The sequence below is a fragment of the Laccaria bicolor genome, genomic scaffold (genome assembly GCF_000143565.1).
Source record: "Laccaria bicolor S238N-H82 LACBIscaffold_8 genomic scaffold, whole genome shotgun sequence".
NCBI classification, from domain to species: Eukaryota; Fungi; Basidiomycota; class Agaricomycetes; order Agaricales; family Hydnangiaceae; genus Laccaria; species Laccaria bicolor.
The window spans coordinates 170,973-188,067 of record NW_001889879.1 but is presented as its reverse complement, the minus strand read 5'-3'; the positions used below and the strand labels follow the sequence as shown (position 1 = coordinate 188,067).

General features: G+C 46.7%; 3 protein-coding genes across 3 annotated transcripts; 1 reads left to right on the top strand and 2 right to left on the bottom strand.

The window, feature by feature from the left end:
- Positions 1–44: 44 nt before the first annotated feature.
- LACBIDRAFT_325542 (uncharacterized protein) lies at positions 45–605 on the top strand (the record flags this gene model as incomplete). The annotated part of the gene is made up of 1 exon (XM_001879360.1): positions 45–605. The coding sequence occupies one exon, from the start codon at positions 45–47 to the stop codon at positions 603–605; it is 561 nt and encodes a 186-aa protein (XP_001879395.1).
- Positions 606–986: 381 nt separating this feature from the next.
- Positions 987–6,892, bottom strand: cfs3-2 (uncharacterized protein; the record flags this gene model as incomplete). The annotated part of the gene is made up of 11 exons (XM_001879111.1): positions 987–1,013; positions 1,072–1,274; positions 1,928–2,058; positions 2,110–2,231; positions 2,282–2,478; positions 5,858–6,074; positions 6,136–6,300; positions 6,354–6,412; positions 6,478–6,494; positions 6,551–6,710; positions 6,772–6,892. 11 exons carry the CDS (start codon positions 6,890–6,892, stop codon positions 987–989), a joined length of 1,419 nt encoding a protein of 472 aa, XP_001879146.1.
- A 2,769-nt stretch (positions 6,893–9,661) lies between these two features.
- Positions 9,662–12,343, bottom strand: LACBIDRAFT_317869 (uncharacterized protein; the record flags this gene model as incomplete). The annotated part of the gene is made up of 1 exon (XM_001879110.1): positions 9,662–12,343. The coding sequence occupies one exon, from the start codon at positions 12,341–12,343 to the stop codon at positions 9,662–9,664; it is 2,682 nt and encodes an 893-aa protein (XP_001879145.1).
- Between the last annotated feature and the right edge of the window lie 4,752 nt (positions 12,344–17,095).

The window sequence follows — 17,095 nt, the reverse complement described above, 5'->3', positions numbered from 1 at the left end:
TTGACGTCACGCAATGACGTTCGCACTTTCTTTCCTGCACCACCATGTCGGCAACGAATTTAAATTTCAAGCCTCCCTCATCTCCAACGACGGCCGACCTACCCCCTGCACGGCAAGGAAAGATGCTCAAGCCCGTCTCACCCCCATTAGCGTCAACGAGGCTCTACCGCTTCATATACATCCTGCTCTTCCTCACCACCCTCCTCAGTGCATTCTACGCCTACCGCACAGTTCAATATAAGAAGGAGGTGGGTGGGTGGTGGAATCTCGCCTTGGGCAAAAAGCCAGCACAGTTTAAGGCGGAGAGGAGGCCTTCGTGCAGGAGGGAAGAAAGCGTGGAGGAGAGGATTAATGCGCTTGCCAAAGCGCTCGGAATGCCGTCGAAAGATTTGGCTGTGGCGATTGCGAGTGCGGTTCGGGAGTATGTTCCACCAGCGAGTCTGTCGTCCGTGGCGGCGAAGGAGAGTGGACCGGTCGTAGAGGCGCTGGTGAAGGGAAAAGCTGGCGATCACTCGGAGGAGAGTGCAGAGGCTGCAGAGTCTACTGGAGTGGCAGGCAGAGTTTTCAGTGGGATTGAGAACTTTGTTGGAATGGACGAAATCTGACGACAGCGCGAAGGCCAAATGTCTCTTTGATTGTTGTAGAAAGAATCCGCGACCTTGTACCAATATTCAGGAACTCATGCAACATACACGGACATCCATAGATGTAATAATGATAGCCTAAAAATCACATCCCAGGCTAGGCGGATGAGTGGTTTTTTTCTTTTTTTCTTTTTTTCTTTCGTAGAGGCGAGGCTCGTTGATCCACGTTATGGCATACTTGATAATAAAAATTGATTGTTTCATATATCTATCCTGTCTAAGGGGATAATGATGTTCCTTCCGTGATTGAATGATTATATTAAGTGTAGTGAAGGCTGTCTGATAATTATAGGGAAAGGTAAGAAACTGAATGTCATTTTTGATCAATTGCAATCGCGAAAATCAATCACAGCGAACTGGCATATCATTCTAAGTGAAGGTAAGAATGTTAAAAATGAATTTAATCACTGAAATAAATGCTACCCACTTGGCGAGTAAACGTGAGCATATGGCAAGTAATATAGCCCTTTGCGAAGCCAGCGCCAGCATACGCAAAAAGGTATTCCCACTTCCGCTTGAACGCCGCGTACTCTTGAACGTCTCGAAGAACCGGGTAGTCTTTTACAATGAGCTCTTGCATCAAGTTCGCTTCCAAACGCCTTCCCCATTCTCGAAGCGTCCGGGGATAGTCTGAAGAGAGGTATGTATGTAGTGTTTGAAAGTCCGGTTCGGTCCGGTTTTTTGATGCCCAGGGGCGTTAACCGTAACCGTAACCGGTCTGCCTTTTCCCCAGAAGTCAAAAGACTAGACCGGACCGCAAAAAGACCGCAGACCGCGGTTTTTTGCGGTCTATAGACCGGTTTCGGTCTGCATCAGTTTTAACCGGTTTATGACCGGTCTTTAGGCCAATATTTTAAAATTATGAATCGGTAAATTTATTAACATCTCTAATAGCTTCAAAACGAGCCCAAGAACGTTAAATTCCGTTAGGAATTGGTGCTTCTATAAAATAAGTCTGGTACATCTATTATTCCTAAAAGTAATTTACATTTTAATTCATATCTCTCTCGTTTTTTTACCAAATCGTACGTTCTTGGGTGCGTTTTAAAGGATATTTAAGGGGCTACAAAAGACCGGTCCAAACCGGTCAAGACCGGTTCACGTTAACCGGTTTTTTTGCGGTCTTTACATTTCAAAAATAAAAGACCGTAACCGCAGGTCCGGTCTTTTGCGGTCTTGGTCCGGTCTGGTTACGGTCTTTTTCCAGTCACGAGACCGGACTTCCAAACACTATATGTATAAGATGGGATTGAGGGGCATGTGAATATTTGAAGGCAACTGACGGGCTGCGTGGTTCTCGACGCCCTCAAGCATGAAACGGCCTTGTGATCCAGTCTGAGTGGCAGTGATCAAGGCTGTTGCGCTGGGCAGGCAAGAGTTAGGCCACATATATTTGTGCATGAAGTCTTCAGCTCTGTGGTAAAAAGTAAGGAAAGTCGGAATGAATTTTTGAGAAAGAACATACTGGTAACTGGAGAACCTCGACTTGGGGAAAGTGGAGGAAGTGACGACGACCGTAGCGTCTTTGGATTTCAGAGCAAAGTCTACCAGTTTGAAATAAGTGTTGTAGTGTTTCGCTCCGACATGCTATAATGTTTATCAGACGACTTCCCTTGTGCTTGAGAAAAGAAACTCACCTCAAGCATTTCGACACTGACAAAAGCGTCAAATGCCTTTTCAAATTCGGCTGGAATTTCACAGTAATCAAGGAGGTGGACTCTGATTCGGCCTTCCAGGCCAGCCTGTTTGATGCGTTCTTCAGTGAGTGATTCTTGTTCTTTTGATAGTGTCAATGTATCAACTTCACATCCGAAAGAACGTGCGGCCTGAGTTACTAGTTAGATGAATTAAGAAAAAATACCAATCGTGCACATACCTCAATGGCAACATCAGCAAAACCTGATTTTCACACATAGACAGGCATAGTGCTTCCACTGACATCATAGTTTCCCATAGTTACACACCAAGCTTGGCTAGATGCCCTAGAGCACCACAGCCCTGTGTGGACGTAAGCTGTGCTATACAGCACTACAGAGACTTGTGCCGTTACTATAGGGTGCTATAGAGGGGCCTCCACTTTCTACCCAGCCCTGATAGGGAGTTAAATTTTTCTGCATTGTTCAGTAGCTCCCATAAATTTCACAGGGTATACGAACAACGACACATACACACTCAGGCACATGACGATGTGTCACTGATCTCCCATCAAATTGGCTATTTTTGACACTCCGACGTATCTGCTGGATAGGTGCCATTAGGGTTAGGGATGTTAGGGTTAGGTATATAATAATACATGTCTTCTTGCGCAGTAGCGTGCTCTTAGGTCTCCCTGCGCAGTAGCACATTCTCGGTTAGGTTAGGAAGTTAGGGTTAATGGTTAGGGTTTGGGATATTTTGTCTCCCCATATGGTAGCGCGTTCTTGGTTAGGTTAGGAGGTTAGGGTTAGTGGTTAGGGTTAGGAGGTTAGGTTGCCAGTTAGGGTTTCAAACTCCACTGAATTCCCCATTCAGTGAGTGTGTCGTTCTACGTATATCCTCTAAATTTCATTATCAGTGACAAACGTGAAGTATCTACAAAATCTAACATAACCAAACAAACAGGTCTTCTCTTTGTCAAACACACTAGATCACAAAGGTACATGTCAGCATTTGGCAGACGTATCAACGTTGTGTTGGGCCTTGGAGAGGTGGATTGAGGGCGATGACGTTGAAACGGCTGAAATGCAAAGGTAAGTTCATGACTACTTGCATAACCACAAAAGCGAACGACTTACCTTGAAAATCGACAGTAAACTCATCATATCTTGAAGACGGACTCATGTTGAGGACGGCTGGGCATGATTGGTGATGTGGCAAATACAGGGAAACGTTCACAAGGCAAGAACACACATAAACGATCTTCAAAAGCAGTAAGTGAAGACTCAGTACTCGAACAACGGAAAACTCACATATTTTCCAAAGCTACGACTCGCAGCGTGTTTGTGCAACATTTACGACATCTTCAACACATTTGGCGGACGTTGATACGTCATGTTGAGCTTTGTGAAGATGGATCAGAGGCTGTAATGTCGAAATGGCTGGAATACAACAGTAAGTCCATCAATACCACATAATGATGAAAACTTATGACTTACTGTGAAGATCGACAGCAGAACATTATAATTGGGCAACGGACTTGCATTGGAGGTGGCTGGGGAGTAGTTGGTGACGTGGCGAGGACTCAAAAACGTTCAGGAGGCAACAAAGTGCATGAACCACCTTCAAAGAAGTAAGTTATCCCCTTAGAATCGAAAGTCACGTAGAACTCACCATTATATCAAAGCTACAACATTCAGCCACATCACAGAACATCCACCACGACCCAAACACAGTTGGCGGATGTTGATATGTTGTGGCGAGCCTTGGAGGGGTGGATAAGAGGCGGTGACATGAGGAAGCGATGGAATGACAAAGGTACGTCGAGCACTTTGTCACATCTTCATAAACTAACAGCACGTATGTCGTTCCAGCACACAATGTAGACCACAAATGATAAACGAGTCTTCGGAAGACCATGTTGTCCCCAGACAGCAATTGGCGGAAAGCGATACATTGTGTTGCATCGACACAACGAGGGGCAGGGATGACTCTAGACAGAACAGGTAAGTTCTTCTTCATCTTTGGGGTGTTAAAACACTGAGAGAACTTTTTATCTTCGTCTTTTGCAGGTTCTCAACTACAACCCATGCCATCCAACATCCAAAGGTCACCCACGCATCGAGAGGGTGTTTAGCGGACGACAATACATCATCTCGACACCATGGTGAGGTGCAAGGGGTCTGGAAGCTGGAGGGTGATGTTTCACTGTTCAGCAGATGACGTCTTGGGACCAGGAGGGGTGCACGGCATTGGGGAACAGTCAGAAACACTTGCCACCATGTAGGGAGGGCGTTTAGCAGACTCTGATATGCCATCTCGACGCCTGGGGGACCGATGACGAGTTGGAAGGGTTATGGAAGCTGGAGGGTGGCGTGTTCACTGGATGTCGGTACAGTTGCAGGAAGTCACGTGCTGCGCTCAAGTCACAAAAACACAATTCATTTCGTCAACTACAAGTTCAATGTACCTACCCTAAACCACCATGTGACTCATTCACTTTCTGAAGTTGGAAAATTTAAGTCACACCACTCTTTCTTTCCTCAACGTCAACCATCACCACTGCCTTTCCCCACATCGTTGCCTTTGCCTGTTCCAACTACTAAAACCTCAAGAAATAAGGCAAGTAATTGTTCACTGCTCAGTGCTGATGTATGAAGCTCTACTTAGGTACATTATGTGTTGTGATGGTACCCTCTCAATGTTCTGTGCCCCTCCTGAGTTATCCCCCTCCTGAGTTATCCCCCTTCCCTCTTTCTCTTTTCTTGCCAGATGTTGGATGTTGCCAATCAGCAGGGCACAACAATGACCAACAGACCACCACCCACAACCATGACTACCACAACCAAGACACGATGACCACAAAGATGACCATAACATGTTCATGACAACGACTACTACCACTACACTCATGATGACGTGTCCACGTCCACGCCCACGACCATGACTCCTCCATCCATGCGACCACAACCATGAACCACAAAAATGACGCATCCACGACCACACCCATGCATCCACAACCATAACCACATGTCCACAAGCACCATCAACCAATGCCACAAGTGCCCACCACCACCATGATCGACAAACAGTGCCCAGTGCCCAGCTCCACCACCATATGCACGATGATGAGCACGCCCTGTTCCACCACCTACACATGGTGATGAGCGCCCATGATGATGAGCATGCCTGGCTCCACCACCTATGCATGGCACCTCTTTAGCCCAACCTGCACTGACCACTTGCTTTAGCATTATCATTTTCTTGCTATTGTTATATTAGACTTGCACAGCAGTAGTGTAGACAATAAACTTATTTTTTCATAACACCCATTCTGTGTAAAAATCGTGCAATATGGTATTAAAATGAGCAGAATGTATGCCCCCCTCAAGGAATCTGCAGGCCCAAGGGGTTGCTACTGAGGGCTGCAGATTTGCTCTGAGATTCTAGGGAGTGCTGTGTAGTGGCTGTGTGTTTCTATGTAGAGCTGCATAGAAGACACAGCTGACTGTAAAGGTGATACCCCTTTCTATGGTGCTATGGTACTGCACAGCCCTGCCATGTGCTGCTTAGCTCACCCAGGTTTTGCTGATGAAGACCTCCCCATCCACTGCCAAATTCAAGAATTCTGTGTCCTGGTTTCATGTGCACTGAGTGAAGAACGTGGTGGATCTTTCGTCGCTGAGCTGCTTCCAGATCCCCATGTGTTGGCCCCACCTCAAGATCCCCTTGAAGGCCGCCTTCTGCATCGCTCCACAGGGCGCATGAGTACATCATCTCTTTGCTCAGGAATGCCTGATGACATTGCGTCCTTTAGTTGGAGTTCAAATGTAATAGGAAAGAGTCGATGACGCACCGTGAACAATTCGTTAGATTGGTCGTAGCTGGCGATTGCATTAAGACGAGCTTGAGAGTGTGTCTGGCCGAGGAAGCTGTTGTAGAGCCTGCTCATCGCTGAGGATACTTTTGCGACGGTTGAAGAGAGTGTGTCAGTCATCCCAGACTCGTTCTCTAGCCACAGCTATTTGAGTGATTTTAGCATCTGTTGGGAGATCATAAATAGAATCCACATACGTGCATAGCTCCCTTGAGGCTAGAGACCTGAACATCACCAATCATATATGCTTCGCTGACTGTTGGTCAGATGTCCGTTAATGACTTATGCATGATGAGCTGCTTGGTAGGTAGAAGAACTTACAGCCGAGATCACCAGATCTAAGACAACCTGACTTAGCTCAGCCCAAATTTCTTAAAAGTAAAATGCTACTTACAGTAAGATCCTCAACCAGAAAGTATCATTGATGATGTTGAGGTGCACATCATTGCATCCCTTTTGGTATTTTCTGTAATAGTGTGTCCCTTCTGAATTGGAGATAGTAAGGTGCCTGATGGTGATCGCCTTGTAGAGGACCGCAAGTATCGACGTGCGTGCTAAAGTAATATCGTCGACGTGTTAAATTGTGTTCTTGATAGTTAGCGATGATTTACTTACCAAACAACACTGCCCAAGATTGGGGGCTCAAAGTGTGTAGAGAAAAACGGGAAATGGCTTTCAAGAGCACAGTTGAAGAGGTGGGAATGTTAAGGCAAGATGAAGTGATGATTGAGGGCATTGTGGCTGGAAGGCTAGTTGTTGAAGAGGATTGTATGTTGTGAGAACTGCTGAAATGAGGTGGATTGGAGCCTTGTTTTATATGTTGCAGGCGACGCATGTCGTTGAAGGGATTTTCGTGGTTGGGAGCAACAATGTGGAAAGTAAGTCTGAGAAGTGGTGCCAACAAGACAACATATCCACAGGGCATTCAGATGGGCCATGGGAAGCGACGTGATCAGGAGACGCAGTGATTGTTGAATGTCCACAGCAAAGGTTGCATGGCTCAGGGACTTTGCTTGTTCCCGATATGGTGCGCTGAACCTCCAATTAGACACTGCGGCACAGTAGACAGACATGGGTGGATAGATTATCGAGGGATCCCATATCCAGAATGGCATAGGGCCCATCGTGCCAGGAGATAGTATTCGCCTCCACACCCAGAAATTATCATCGCCTATCAATCTCCGACAAAGCGGTATGATTTTCTCAGCTGTTCGAGCTGGAAAACCAGATAAATTGGGGCACTCTGGTAGTGATGAATTTCACCTCAACTGACTGTCGCACTGGTAAAAAGCGAAGTCAAGCAAAATCGCACAAAGTCAGAGGTCAGTCAGATGTCTGTCACACATCTGTAATATTCATGCCACCCTTCCCTCAAACTTCCCTTGGCAACAAATGGAAAGTAAGTTTAGTCATATGTTAGTATCAACATTGTCATACTTTTTCTACCCATGGCTATGCCAAGAATTTTTGTCTACAAATTACTTCGCACTAAGTTGGACTTGGAGTCACACTTGAAAGTCACATGATTGCTTTGTGTTGGAGTTTGAAAAGTTGGTCTTCAACTTGAAACTTGTTTGTCACTTCGATGACAGCCCCATACACTCTTCCTCGACACTCAACAGCTATACCTGTGGACATCCTCATTGACAGATTCCGCTTTTTTGTGTATGTATCCAACACACAAGACGAGCTCTCGAGAATACCACCATTGCGAACTCCCTTGGTCAAACACAACTTCTGACTTCCATACGTTACACAAAAACACGACGGCGATGCAACGAAAAGTTAAGTTGGCATCAGGTTTACTGACGACGCTGACGACACTCTTCGGCCGCAGGTCCCACCATCACCATGGCTCCTCATCCAACAATGCCTCCTGCTCAAATCCAGGTGGCGCATTCATCAACTCCCTCTCCCCTCCCCATTTCCCATGCAAATGGGAATGGCAACGACTCGGCCTCAGGTGCAGAGGATTTGATGGAGGTTGGATCTGGTAATGGGCCACTTGATGGTGTCGACGTGTCGTCGGAGCATTTGAATGGACTCGAGATGTTACAGAGGGCTTTTTATTGTCCCCCCCCCCTCATACTATACTCAGGCTCTAGGCCTACTACATGTATCCTTTAAAGTAGTCAAATATAATTTGATTTAGCCTATTTTCTATCCTGAATTGGGCCCAAGAATTAATGACTGAGGTATGACTATTATATGACTAGTACATGACCAACTGTACAACTAATGTATGACTATTTTAGTACAAGCATAGTCAGAAACACTTAAAAAAAACGACATTTAGTCAAACACCCTCTGATTGGTGACTTTCTCGTGACTAACATCCGACTTTGCTATTTACTGAGAGTAACGATTGACATCGTCGTGAATCAGCCAGTTCGCTTAGGTTACCCACCAAGACTTTAGATTATCAATGACGCCGCGTCAAGCCATGTGCTAAATTTACCTTGTCATTTTGTGCCAAACTAGCCGTGGGACCAGTTGAGCCATCATCATCTTGGGAAACACTTTACTTGCCTTGAATTGATTATCCACCTGTCGAGTGGTCACCTCAGAATACGAAGACATGACCCTGATCACCAAGTGTTCAGGGGGTAAGTCCGACAGCAGATGTTTAATGCCCATTCACTTGTCAAAATAAAAACTGACTTCCTCGGACTTGAGATGTATCGTTTCTTTGCCCGGAGACCTTCAGGCACTCGTAGGTATGCCGGTTGAGCTTCCCTGGCCAGTCAGTCGTCGTAGGACATCCTTGGTCTTCGAAGTGGTCAATAACGCCACCTGTGGACTTAGCGTATATTGCCCCACACGGCCTATGAAGTATCTATGGTATAAACAAATCAACTGCTCAGTGATCTTGACGAGGTTACTCACATCTTCTTGCAGCACAAAATCTACTATCATCTCAGCAAAAAAAAACATTGCTGGACTTTGTCTGGTAACAAATTGGTGCTGGATGATTCGTCACATAGTGTATCTTCATTGTTCAACTAAGCCATCACATTACGCAAGTGAGTGACCAGGTGTTAAATGTTTGGTGCCAGACTTACTCTGAACACTTGTTGGTCAGGGTCCCTGTGAAACCGAGCGGTTGTACTTGACTTCTTGACGAAGGCGTAGACGAGAGACGGTTGCGGAGAAGAGACGTGGTATGTGTGATAATGCACGTGGCGCGGATACGGATATCGTAGCCACACCTTCGTGATCCAGTGACCCAGGATGAGGGACGCGGTCACCCGGCGCAGGGCTCTGATATCCCGGAGGGGAGGCGTGAGGCTGCCTAGCCGTAAACGATATGAGTGACCCGCTCCACATCTAAGTTTAAGGTGGAAGTTGCAAGTGGTTTATTTGGCTACTGTAACGCATTATAACAAAATACAAAATATATGTAAATATGGTGGTCCCATGTCATGCAAGGTAAGGAAGGTAACTACCACGTTATTACAAAGCCCCCCCATGAAATTGGAGCATCATCCATGATGAGAGAGTCCTCTTACCGACAGCGTCGCCGATGTTTCCGCTCTTCGCGTTCCTCATCGCGCTTTCGGTACCCTTGAATCTTCTGACCGCTATGCCGCCCCCTCTTCGTTCGCTTGTAATCTTCTTCCCCGTCGTCTCCCTGATCGGTAGGATCTTCATCCATGGGTGCTTGATGATAAGACGAACTTCCTGAGGCTGTTGCTGGATGTAGTGATTCAGTACTGAAGTCAGCTAGTGCAGCTGAGCCAAGGTAGGGAGAGTGGTCAACCACCATGGGGTCTGCGGTTTCGAGACGATCGGCGAGCGTCAGCCAACCTGGAGCAGTCAACCTCGCAGCTAGTGCAGCTGGGGGGGCTGGATCAGTCAACCTTGCTGATAGCTGGTCTGTCATTCGAGACATGAGGGTTGGTCGTGCGGGAGCTGGAGGCGGGGAATCGGACCGTAGCTCGACCGTAGCTGAAATTCTTGAAGCTAGCGACGCAGTAGATGAGCCTCTCGAAGTATCCAACGAAGACGGCGGCACGTTCAAGGTAGGCAATGCTGCGGCTACTGGCCAAGGCAGCAGGGCACTTGGAGTTGGTCCGGTAGGTGCCATTGGATAAGGCAGCACGGTTGTATTTCCTTGCAGAAGGACGGGGCTAAAGGTATTACCGGAGGGGGACCACATAAAAGCAACATTCGCGCCGAAAGGCAGCGGGGCGTTGTGTGGTAGTCTGGCGAAAGCTGGCATGCCTGGAAGTACTGGCAGAGGGGGAATGTGGATCGTTGCATCAGCATTGGAGTTCCGGAGGGTTAAAGGACTAGCGTTCTCCTGCTCCCTTGAAGGTTGCGTAGCTAGCTCCCCAGGAGGTCGATATGATCGAGGTCCAGGCGACCTGGAATGACGATATGGAGAACGAGCACGACGACGAGGCGATGGGGATCGTTGATACCTTCTACGATAGGTGGAATGGGAAGGGGATTGTTGCCGAGGGAGGGGTGAAAGCCTTCTGTTAACTCTGTAGCGTTCCATCGAAGGAGATCGACGACGATTGTCGCGCGTTTGCCGACGTTCCCCACTGCTCCATCCTCGAGAAGAAGAGCTCACTGCCAGAGCCACCGATTGGAGCGAGGACGGACCTTGACTTCCGTTGTTGGAGAGAGTGTCTGGCCATCTATGGGAAGCGCGGGCGAGAGCTCCCACGTAGTCTTCATAATCAGCGTAGGCGACTCGTAATTCTATCCCATTCTCTTGCCTATGATGCATATGAGTCCTCATTTGGCGAGCTTGCTCCATGGATTCCATCTCGAACCAAAAACTTTGATTTCGGTCGGCGCTAACTTGGAATATTTGCCTGACTGTCAAGTGAAGGCATGTCGCAATTGACGTTATCATGTCCTGGATAACGGGAAACTCTTCTGATGTGGGTATTCCGTAAAGCATTAAGAAAGAAGAGGCAAACTCTAAGGGATCCGCTGGAGTGACGGCTTCCGTATTGATTTCTGAATCCACTGTAAAGGAGAGAGGAGGGATCTGTAGACCCATAACATCGTGGTTATGCTCGTCGTCTCCCCACGAAATCTCATCATCCTCCTGCATATGATTCGTCTTAGAGAGAGATAGGTTTGGATCAATGGAAGCAGGCTCGGTGGTGGCTTCCCCCACTCCTGAAGTCGCGCCTATAGCAGCAGGCTGTATCTCGATAGCTTGCACAGCGGGTTCAATCCCCGTGATTTGAGCAGCGGGCGTGGTAGTCGCGCTCACAGATGATACATCAGCATTGATTGTCACGTTCAACACCGGAGGGGCTTGATCACCCTCGTCCGGATAGTAATCGTTGTCGCTGTCGCTGTCATCATCGGGCGGGGGATTGGGCTGAGAGGGTTTCCTCAAGGGCGGCAATTCTTCCGGTCTTGGGACAGGCGCTTTTCTGCCGACATCCGTTGGTTGGGGCTCCATGGTTTGATAAATCCAGCGAGGTTGCACAAATCGCTTTTTGTTAATGCCCTTGTAGACTCCTTTCGGGCAGGGCTGGCCAAAAATGCTCAGGTCAGACACGCAACCTTCTGGTATCTTAGGTGGTCGAAGGAAGAATAGATGCCAGCATTTCTCTCGATCATACATGGAATGCGTCGGGTGGACAGGAGCATTCTTCGCACCAACTTCCTTGAAGGATCCTTCGGGGTCGTAATTCTCCACAAACTTAATCCATCTTTTGTGTTCATGAGCAGGAGCGTTAGCTCGACTTGCAGCTGCTTTCTTGACTGGGGGAGGCTTGATCCATGGTACTCGATCACTTGCGATAGAGATGGTCTCCAAGGGAGGGGGTCCATAGTCAACCGCGGACTTATCTGCAGACTTCGTATCAGGAGATCTGGATTCATCTCGCCTGTTGACTACAGCTTGTGGCCATACCCACCCTGGGTCGTGGATCGTAGCGGTGTCCGGTAGGGACAAATCTCCTCGAGATATAGCCATTGAATCATAGTCGTTTATGGTCCAGTGGATGGATGACGCGCTAGTCCCTGCGGCAAAGTCTATCACGGTCTCTCGTGCAGCGAGTAGAACGCGCTCAAGAGACGTGACTTCCCTTACTACAAAACACAGGATGCCTTCCTTTAGATACCATCGCGCTTGTTGTTCTTCTGCTCCATTTAACCACACACCCAGGTAGCGGTCGTCGGCCATCACGACTTCAGCGTCAGCGTCCGGCATCCAGAACGGGGTATCTTGTAGTCTGGAGACGTAATCTACGAAGGCGTGCTTATCCTTCAACCCTCGCTGGGCTTAAAGCTGAGCATTCCTCGTGGGGTCAAAGGGCCCCATGTGGCCATCGTAGCGTCGATGTTGTTCCTCGAAGAAACGGACTTGAAGGTTTAGATTAGCAGGTCGGATACCAGGGCAGAAGGCGTTTTGCAGGGAATTGGGTGATGTTATCTCCCACATACGACCTTGGTTGGCGACGTATCTCCGGTGAACAGATGCAGGCAAATCATATGTCGGAGGAGGAGGAAGGTGAGGGATCTGATCGTAACCAGCGAAACTTGGATTCCGTCGAGGAAAGTAGCGTCTTGCGTCATTACCATCCGCTCCTTTGACGTGGCCCAGTCGTCCAGCCATGAATAGCGGACTTGTGGGTAATCGCACTCGAAAGCAGCGGGACACCACGTTCGAAGTTCTGTTGAAGTCAAATGAAAAGAGAATTGAAGTTGATGTATACGTGGAATAATCGGAGTTTCGGAGTTTAAATAGTTCTGTACAGTATTACTAACGATCCTTGAGCAAGTCAGGGTTCGATATATATATAGCGCAGGGATAGCTTGAAGTAATCATATAGTTAAGCCTTTGGAATCCAGATAGCTTCTCTTGAGTTGAGCAGAGTTTCGTAAGTCATATTCCGAGACCCAGGAGTCATCAGCGGGCCCATAGCCCTTCCATCTGACTAGGAACATCCGGCGGTTTGCTTTCTTCTTGCCTACGAAGCGATGTCCCAGGATAGATTCCACTTCGTACTCCTCAGTTGGTCGTAAGTCCCGCATCGAAGGCAATTCTGTACGTTCTCCGAATCGATCCAGTGAGAGTTCGTATTTCTTCAAATGCTGTAAGTTGAACACGGGGTGCATCGAATAAGTGTCCAGTAGGCATAACCGATAAACCATGGGATTGATTCTTTCGACCACTTCGAAGGGCCCAATCATCCACTGTATGAGTTTCTTGCCGGTCCCTTCAACGTCTACCAATTCAAGGGAATGTGGATTAACCAGAGCGTAGTCTCCAACCTTCAGTTCTTGAACTGGTCGCCTTTTCTTATCATAGGCTTTCGCTTGTCGGTCTTGAGCTAAGGCAATAGCGTCCTTAGCGAAGTTGCGATGAATTTCCAAAGCCTCAACGAAGTCCTCGGCAGATTGACTGGGAAGGAAGGGGCGGCGAGCAGGGTCGATTTCTGGTATTATCGCGCTTACTGAAGTTCTCGGGTTATATCCCATGAGCAGGAAATTAGGAGTGTATTTAGTAGATGAATGCACGCTGCTGTTGTACGAATAGGCTAGGACACTAAGCCAGTTCGACCAACTCTCCTTGTCAGAGGAGACGAAAGCGCGAAGCATTTGTTCAATGGTTGCATTAAGAATTTCGGTTTGACCGTCTGTCTGCGGATGGTGCACAGATGAAAGTGCCATGATGCTCCTGTAATTGGAGACCACTGATCTCCAGAAGATGGTGGCCCAACGTTTATCTCAATCTGAGATTATGACTTCAGGCAAACCGTAGACATTGACGACCCTTTCGACAAACAGCTTAGCGAATCCTTCCTGCGTTAGAGTCGTATGGGTAGGGATTATAATAGCGAACTTGGTAAGCTTATCCACTATTACTAGTATAGCGGTATATTTTTGTTCTCCTGATGGTGGTAATCCTGTTATCATGTCCATGGAGACTGTGGAGAATGGTCGAGATGGTATATGCGCGGGCCTGAGCACGCCCATCTTAGCACGATGGTCGGTTTTGATCTTTTGGCAGACGTCGCACATGGTTGTGTAAGCTTCAGCGTCCCTGTTCATGTTTGGCCAGTAGAACAGTTCTTGGAGTTGCGCTATGAAGCAGCGTGGTCCAGCGTGAGCACTTTCGTAGGGGGATTCGTGTATCCATCGCAGCACGTAATTGACCTTGGCGTTGGGCACACACAATCGCGTTTTCCAGGCTGCATCCGTAAAGTAGAGAAGACCGTCCTGCCCTCTCTGGAAGTGACTAGTGGAGATTATAGTTCGCTCATTAGGTTGAACTTGGATGTAACGGGGGGCGAAGAACTTGTCCCTCTCGTAACCCTCCGCGAATTCCTTGCAGATCTGAGGGTCGACGGCTATAAGCAGCTGAGTTCGTTTTGACCATTCCTCGTCCGACGGTAGCTCTGAGGGTTTGACACCAGCTGGATACGTCCAATGATCCGATTTAGGAAAAGGTAAGATTTCTCCCTGTTCATCGAGGTTTGAAGGAGCAGTCTCCCCCCCTTCCTTTTCCAATACGAGTTGATCATCACTCTTGGTTTTATCTCGAATTTCGCGCTCTTCATTGGCAGCGAGTTGGCGTCTGGTTCGGACTGCGAATGCTTGTTTGTCAATGACGTCTTCCCACCACATTACACAGAAGGCCGCCTTAGGAGCGGCCGCTCTAAATATCCTATCTTCAGCCTTCTGAGCGATGTTACGTTTGACGGGATCCTGCTCGATAGGGGTGATATCATCGCTGAGAGGCGAGTCGTGCGGTGGTATTCTTATCAGCCGAGAAAGGGGATCGACATTGGAATGTACCCTCCCTGCTCGATGCACTATCCTGAGCCCAGGATAGGCGGCGAATACAGCCCCCCAGGCTGCTAGACGATGGTTGGCGTTCTCATAGACTCACGCCCATACTAAGGCAGCGTGATCTGTGATCAGAGTGATATCTTCCCCTTCTATAAAAGGTTGGAATCTGACAAGCGCTTCTTTAGCAGCCAACGCTTCCCTTTCCGTCGCACTATAGTTCCTTTCGGCAGACTTAAATGTTCGGCTCCAGTAAGCGATAACTCTCTCGATGTGTACTGTAGTCTCATTGGATGGGTGGTATACACTTTTATGATAAAAACCAGACATATGCCTGGAGGGCGATGTGTATAATGCCTAGAGGTTCAATGAGATCGCATATCTCATTGTTCTGGGATATTTCATTGCGATTTTCATATGGATACCTGGTGCTTTCAATATATATTTCATTCTCAACCCCAGGATATTTCATTGCAATTTTCATATGGATACCTGGCACTTTCATTGGATATTTCATTGCTAAACCCAGGATATCTCATTGTGCTTTTCATCTGAATGCCTGGCGCTTTCAATGGATATTTCATTCTTGTTCCTAGGATATTTCATTGCACTTTTCATAGATATACCTGGTGCTTTCATTGGATATTTCATTGCTAAACCCAGGATATCTCATTGTGCTTCTCATTGGGATGCCTGGCGCTTTCAATGGATATTTCATTCTTATTCCTAGGAGATTTCATTGCACTTTTCATATGTGTACCTGGCGCTTTCAATGAATATTTCATTTTTAGCGGCAGCTGACCTTTCAGGGTCCAGGGTGCATTTCCAAATGTAAAATAGCAATAAAATCAGGAAATATTAGGGCTCATTGCTGATCATCATGTTGGGTAACATTGTCAGGGTCCAGGGTCCAGTTCCAAATGTGGTAATATATCCAAAAATAGCCAGAAAAATAGCAGAAAAATTGAATATATATAAAAATGGTGTACAGAACATCAGGCACTGCCTTCAGGGTCCACTTCAGGTTCCATCCCAAAAGGGAAATATCACCTGGTTTGACCAAAAAGCAAGTGGAGAATGATTTCACCTATCAGGGTCCATGTAATGGGATGTTGGGATGATGGTCACATGACCAATTACCAAAAATGGTCAAAAAACAAAAGTTGTAGCCCTACACTGTAGCTTCCTGAATCTGTTTGAATTATGTTCTGAAGTGCTCCCATTGTGGAGAAATGAGGTAAAGGAATCCCAAAAGTGTCGTGTTTTTTTTTTTTTTTTTTGCATTTTTCTCCATGAAAACAAAACCAAACAATATGATTTCAGTATATTTAGAAAGCTAAAAGAAAGGGCTACAACTATTGTATCGTGGGAAAAATGACCAAAAAAGGAAGGTGCATGCCCTAAAAAAGGAATGGTCAGATATAGACTACCAAGTTTACTAATAGACTACAAAAAAGTCGGACTCAACTACAAAGTTTACTGATAGACTACATAAGACTACAAAAGTCAGACATAGACTACAAATTTTACTGATACATTACAAAAGACTACAAAAGTTGGACTTAGACTACAAAGTTAGGGTTAGGGCTAAAAGGTTATCCAAAGTCAACCTAGCCCATCCATCACATACATGGCACATATTTGATGGGGAAATGGCTGGGGAATATACAGATACATTGCAGGGACTCTATTCCATGTCTAGTTTGAGGAATCATATGCAAAAGAGAGCATGAGAGCCTTTAGAAAAGGCACTTTTTTAGACTACAAAAGTTTGTAGTGTCTGCTTTTGTCATCAGAAAGTTTGTAGTGTCCGCTTTTTAGACTACAAAAGTTTGTAGTGTCCGCTTTGTTATTGGAAAAGTTTGTAGTGTCTGCTTTTTCATTTGAAAAAGTGTGTAGTGTCCGCTTTTTTAGACTACAAAAGTTTGTAGTGTGCGCTTTTTCATTAGAAAAGTTTGAAGTGTCTGCTTTTTGAGACTACAAAAGTTTGTAGTTGACATGTAGGTTATGGTGTCCTTGGCCCTGTCTAGGTTATGGGGATGAGGTTGAAGGATTGACATGATCTTACATATTGCCAGTGCTGCAGCATTAGTTTTTGACATCATGCACAAGTTGTCTTTCACATTAGGAAAGGCTATTCTAAGCTTTTCATATTGACACCTACTGTCCT